Raw genomic sequence first — 4022 nt, 5'->3', positions numbered from 1 at the left:
GCAGCCGTGGCCAGCAGCCGTGGCCAGCAGCCGTGGACTCCCGATTCGTGGTTTCCTTTCCAGAAGGAGCTGGAGGCGGCCTGGGGCGTGGAGGTGTTCGACCGGGTCACCCTCGTCCTGCACATCTTCCGCCACAAGGCGCGCACCAAGGAGGCCAGGCTGCAGGTGGCGCTGGCCGAGCTCCCCCTGCTCAGGTACGGAGCCGAGCCGAGGCAGCCTGGGGCGCTGCGGGCCCGGGGAGGGGTGCGGGGTGGCCGCGGGGTGCAGAGAGCGCCCGCCCGCCTGCCCTCCGTCCTGGCGGGGCTGCCTCGCTTGGGTCGCCGGCTTTGCCACCTCTGGCCCGGACGGACCCCATCTGGGGCCACTGACGTGCCTCTTCCCACGTTGACGGCAGGTCTAACCTGAGACGCAGCCCCGCGCACCTGGACCGGCACGGCAGGGGCTCCCGGCCCGCCATGGGCTCAGGTAGGCCGAGCGCCCCCGCTGCCCGCGCTTGCTGGCCCTGGAGCCCGCGGGGCCCGCCACCTCCCTCGCGGAGGCCTGCGTGGTCCCCCGGGGGAGCCCCACGGGCTGGGTGCCAGGTGTGCGTGGAAGTCGGGGTGTGCCGTGCTGGGCTGAGGCCCTGGAGTGGCTTCCGCGGGCCGGGAAGTCCGTGGAGGGAGGGGTGCTGGCTCGTGCGTGCGGGGCCAAAGTCCAGGTCGGTGGCGCCCCGTAATGGTGAACTGACTAACCCGTAATCCGTGAGTGGCGGATTTTGTAGTTCATTAGTGGATTAACTCGCAGTGAGGGGTTAGTATATAAACGGGTTAATCTGGTAGTGTGCATCACTTAGTATAATCCCTGAGCTTCTTAGCTTAGTAACCCAGGAGAGAGCTGATCCACTAATTCTTAAAGGGACCAATCCGCTGACCTGCGCACAGATTAGCCTGCAAGTGGGTTGGTCCTCGGGGCCACGGGTGGCCAGCCTGCGACTGTGAGCGGCACCCTCCCACCCACGTGCAGCTGGACCCTCTGCTCAGGCTCAGCGGCGCTCACTTGTCATCCCAGCACTCGGGAGGCTGAGGCGACCCTCCCGGTCACCGGGAGGGCACTAATGTGCCCTGCCCCGTCCCAGGCGAGTCCTTCCAGCAGCTGCAGCAGCGTCTGCTCCGCGAGCGGGAGCTGAAGATCCGGCGGGCCCTGGAGCGGCTGCGGGCGAAGCGCGGGCTGCTGCGGGGCCGGCGGGCGCGGCGCGAGCTCCCGTCGGTGGCCGTGGTGGGCTACACCAACTGCGGTGAGGACCAGCTCCGTGCACGCCCGGGGCCACAGCCAGGTCCACGCGGGGCTCCTGGCTGACCCGTGCCTGCCCCCAGGGAAGACCACGTTGATCCGGGCGCTGACGGGCGACGCAGCCTTGCAGCCCCGGGACCAGCTGTTCGCCACGCTGGATGTCACGGCCCACGCGGGCCAGCTGCCCTCGCGCCTGCCCGTGCTCTACGTGGACACCATTGGCTTCCTGTCCCAGCTGCCGCACAGCCTCATCCAGTCCTTCTCCGCCACGCTGGAGGACGTGGCCCACTCGGTGAGCAGGCGGCACCCACCCCGCCCTCCCCTGCCAGGCCCCAGGGCAGTGAGCCCCAGCAGCGTGGGCAGAGCCGAGGTGGTCCCAGCTGTCCACAGACTCCGGGGAGACCCTCCTGCCTCTGCCTCTTCGCAGGGTTCCCGATGGCCCTGGCTGTGGCCTTGTCCTTCCAGACCCTGTCTCTGTCTTCTCTTTGTGTCCCTTCTCTTTCACAACAATACGGCCATCAGAACCAAAACACTGAAGCCCGAGGCTCTGTGAGATCCAGGGCAATCTGGGGTACATCATGTAATGTTAAATGATAAGTAAAAAAGAGCCAGGCGTGTGCCTCCCATCCTGCCAGTTGGGAGGCCGAGGTGGGGGGCTGCAGGCTGTCCGGGCCTGGGAACCCTAGCAAGGCCCCGCCAGCGCGAGGCCAGACGTCGCTGAGCCTGCCGCCGGCCCACAGGACATCATCGTGCACGTGCGGGACGTCAGCCACCCCGAGCGGGAGCTGCAGAAGGCCAGCGTGCTGTCCACGCTGCGGGGCCTGCGCCTGCCCGCACGGCTGCTGGACTCGGTGGTCGAGGTGCACAACAAGGTGGACCTCGTGCCGGGGTGAGTGGGGTGCAGGGCCTGGGGGTCCCCACACACGGTGTCCCTGCGCACGCTGAGTCTCCACTGCCCACTCGCCGCAGGTACAGCCCTGCAGAGCCCGGTGCTCTGGCCGTGTCTGCCCTGTGCGGGCTCGGGCTGCGGGAGCTCCAGGCCCGGCTGGAGGAGGCGGTGTTGGCCACCACCGGGAGGCGCCTGGTGACCCTGCAAGTGCCACTGGGTGGGCAGCAGCTCAGGTGTGTGACAGCCGTCAGCTCGCCACTCAGAAAGGTCCCTGCAGGGGGAGGCCGAGGCGGGAGGGTCCCTGCAGGGGAAGTTGAGAGGGAAGGTCCTTGCAGGGACATGGGGAGGTGCAGGTTCCTGCAGGGGGAGGCTGAGGCGGGAGGGTTCCTGCAGGGGGAAGTTGAGAGGAAAGGTCCTTGCAGGGAGATGGGGAGGTGCAGGTCCCTGCAGGGGGAGGCTGAGGTGGGAGAGTCCCCGTGGCTTCACCCTGGCTCCCTACAATACAAGGCCCTGCCTCAGTCAGCACCCCAAGGACATTATGGGCTGACACCTCAGTCATCGCCCACGAGGCTCACGGGGTCTCCCATCCCCAGTTGGCTGCACCAGGAAACCACCGTGCAGGATGTGACGGTGCAGCCGGAGGCCGGGGCCGCCCTGGTCACCGTTGTCATCAGCAACGCGGCCTACGGAAGGTTCCGGAAGCTCTTCCCAGAGTGAAGGTGCCGGTTGGCACCACCTGGGCACCGGCCTGACTCAGCCGCAGATCAGAGCAGCAGCAGCCGTGACGGCTTCTGTCCTCGCCCCTCCTTGGCGGCCGCTGGTCAGGGCCAGGTGGCAGCGGGGTCCCTCCCAGCCTCTGGGAAAGCTGTGTTCCTGCTGGCCCAGGGAGACCCAGCCCTCGGGACGCTGAGGCAGGAGGTTCCTGGCACGCTCAAGGTGGCCGAGTGCAGCCCCAGGCCTGCGTCCCTGGCACCAGGAGAGGATGGGGAGTCCCCAGACGGACACGTGGGAGCGGCCTTCCAACGGGGCTCTGCCTCACCCCCATGGACCAGCGGGCCCCCTGACACCCAGACTGGCCTCTCCTTGGAACTCCTGGCAGGAGCACCCTGGGGCCGAGTCTCCGTGCTTTTAATATATTTTAATTGTGTGATTACAAAAGAATAAAATGCTCAGTGAAGCAGTATTTGGAAAGCAGTGGGGCGCGGGGGTGCGTGCTCCGCCCCCTCCCTCCTGGGGAGGCTGAGGCAGGAGAGTCTCCCTGGGCCGGGAGGAGCCCACAGCCCCGCGCAGCAGGCGCCAGCCTCAGAGCAGCTTCTGGTTGAGGCCGATGACGTCGGTGACGAAGGAGCCCGCGCCGATGAAGTCGCCCGCGATGATGTTGGTGCAGGCCGGGCCCGGGCCGGGCCGCTGCTCGCGGACCCAGGCGCTCAGGGCCGGCAGGGCGGGCAGCGTCAGCGCGGCCAGGGACTGCGCGGGGTGCGCGAGCACGCGGCGCAGCGACTCGGTCAGGTTCGTGCCCGCCACGAACAGGCCGCCTGCGGGAGGAGCGAGGGGTGCTGGGCGCCCGGCCGGGTCCCCAAACGCACGCGTCTCGGCCGGGTGCAGGCGGTGGTCCGAGACCGCCTCGAGCGCGGAGTGTGCACACGCAGCAGGGCCGCCCCACACGCGCGCGTGCAAACGCCGGGGCGCGCGCCCGAGCCCGAGACCGTCCCGCCCGCGCACCTGGGCGGCCGCCGCTCTTCTTCTCCTCCAGGAAGCGGATGAGCGCCTCGGGCTTCCCCCGGTTGGCCCACCAGCAGGGGACGCCGGGCCAGAGCTCGCCGCGCCGCGCCACCGCGGCCTCGTCCTCGTAGGACAGCAGGAC

At 68.8% G+C, this 4022-nt stretch overlaps 2 protein-coding genes across 2 annotated transcripts in view; one reads left to right on the top strand and one right to left on the bottom strand.

Annotated features, from left to right (window-relative positions):
- The window catches only part of Gtpbp6 (GTP binding protein 6 (putative)), a 7468-nt gene extending 4127 nt beyond the window's left edge, over positions 1-3341 (top strand). The window contains exons 3-9 of the mRNA XM_004646623.2: positions 15-194; positions 395-465; positions 1115-1273; positions 1353-1561; positions 2010-2158; positions 2239-2391; positions 2752-3341. Coding sequence (XP_004646680.1) covers positions 15-194; positions 395-465; positions 1115-1273; positions 1353-1561; positions 2010-2158; positions 2239-2391; positions 2752-2875 — 1045 coding nt within the window. The 3' untranslated portion in view covers positions 2876-3341. The remainder of the gene's footprint in view (positions 1-14; positions 195-394; positions 466-1114; positions 1274-1352; positions 1562-2009; positions 2159-2238; positions 2392-2751) is intronic.
- Plcxd1 (phosphatidylinositol specific phospholipase C X domain containing 1) overlaps positions 3278-4022 on the bottom strand; it is a 6299-nt gene continuing 5554 nt past the window's right edge. Inside the window, exons 5-6 of the mRNA XM_023706886.1 lie at positions 3881-4022; positions 3278-3693 (exon numbers count right to left, since the gene is read on the bottom strand). Coding sequence (XP_023562654.1) covers positions 3461-3693; positions 3881-4022 — 375 coding nt within the window. The 3' untranslated portion in view covers positions 3278-3460. The remainder of the gene's footprint in view (positions 3694-3880) is intronic.

The sequence above is a fragment of the Octodon degus genome, unplaced genomic scaffold, assembly GCF_000260255.1.
Source record: "Octodon degus isolate 3935 unplaced genomic scaffold, OctDeg1.0 scaffold00274, whole genome shotgun sequence".
NCBI classification, from domain to species: domain Eukaryota; kingdom Metazoa; phylum Chordata; class Mammalia; order Rodentia; family Octodontidae; genus Octodon; species Octodon degus.
The sequence above is the reverse complement of the archived record's forward strand: the minus strand, read 5'-3'. Positions and strand labels throughout refer to the sequence as shown.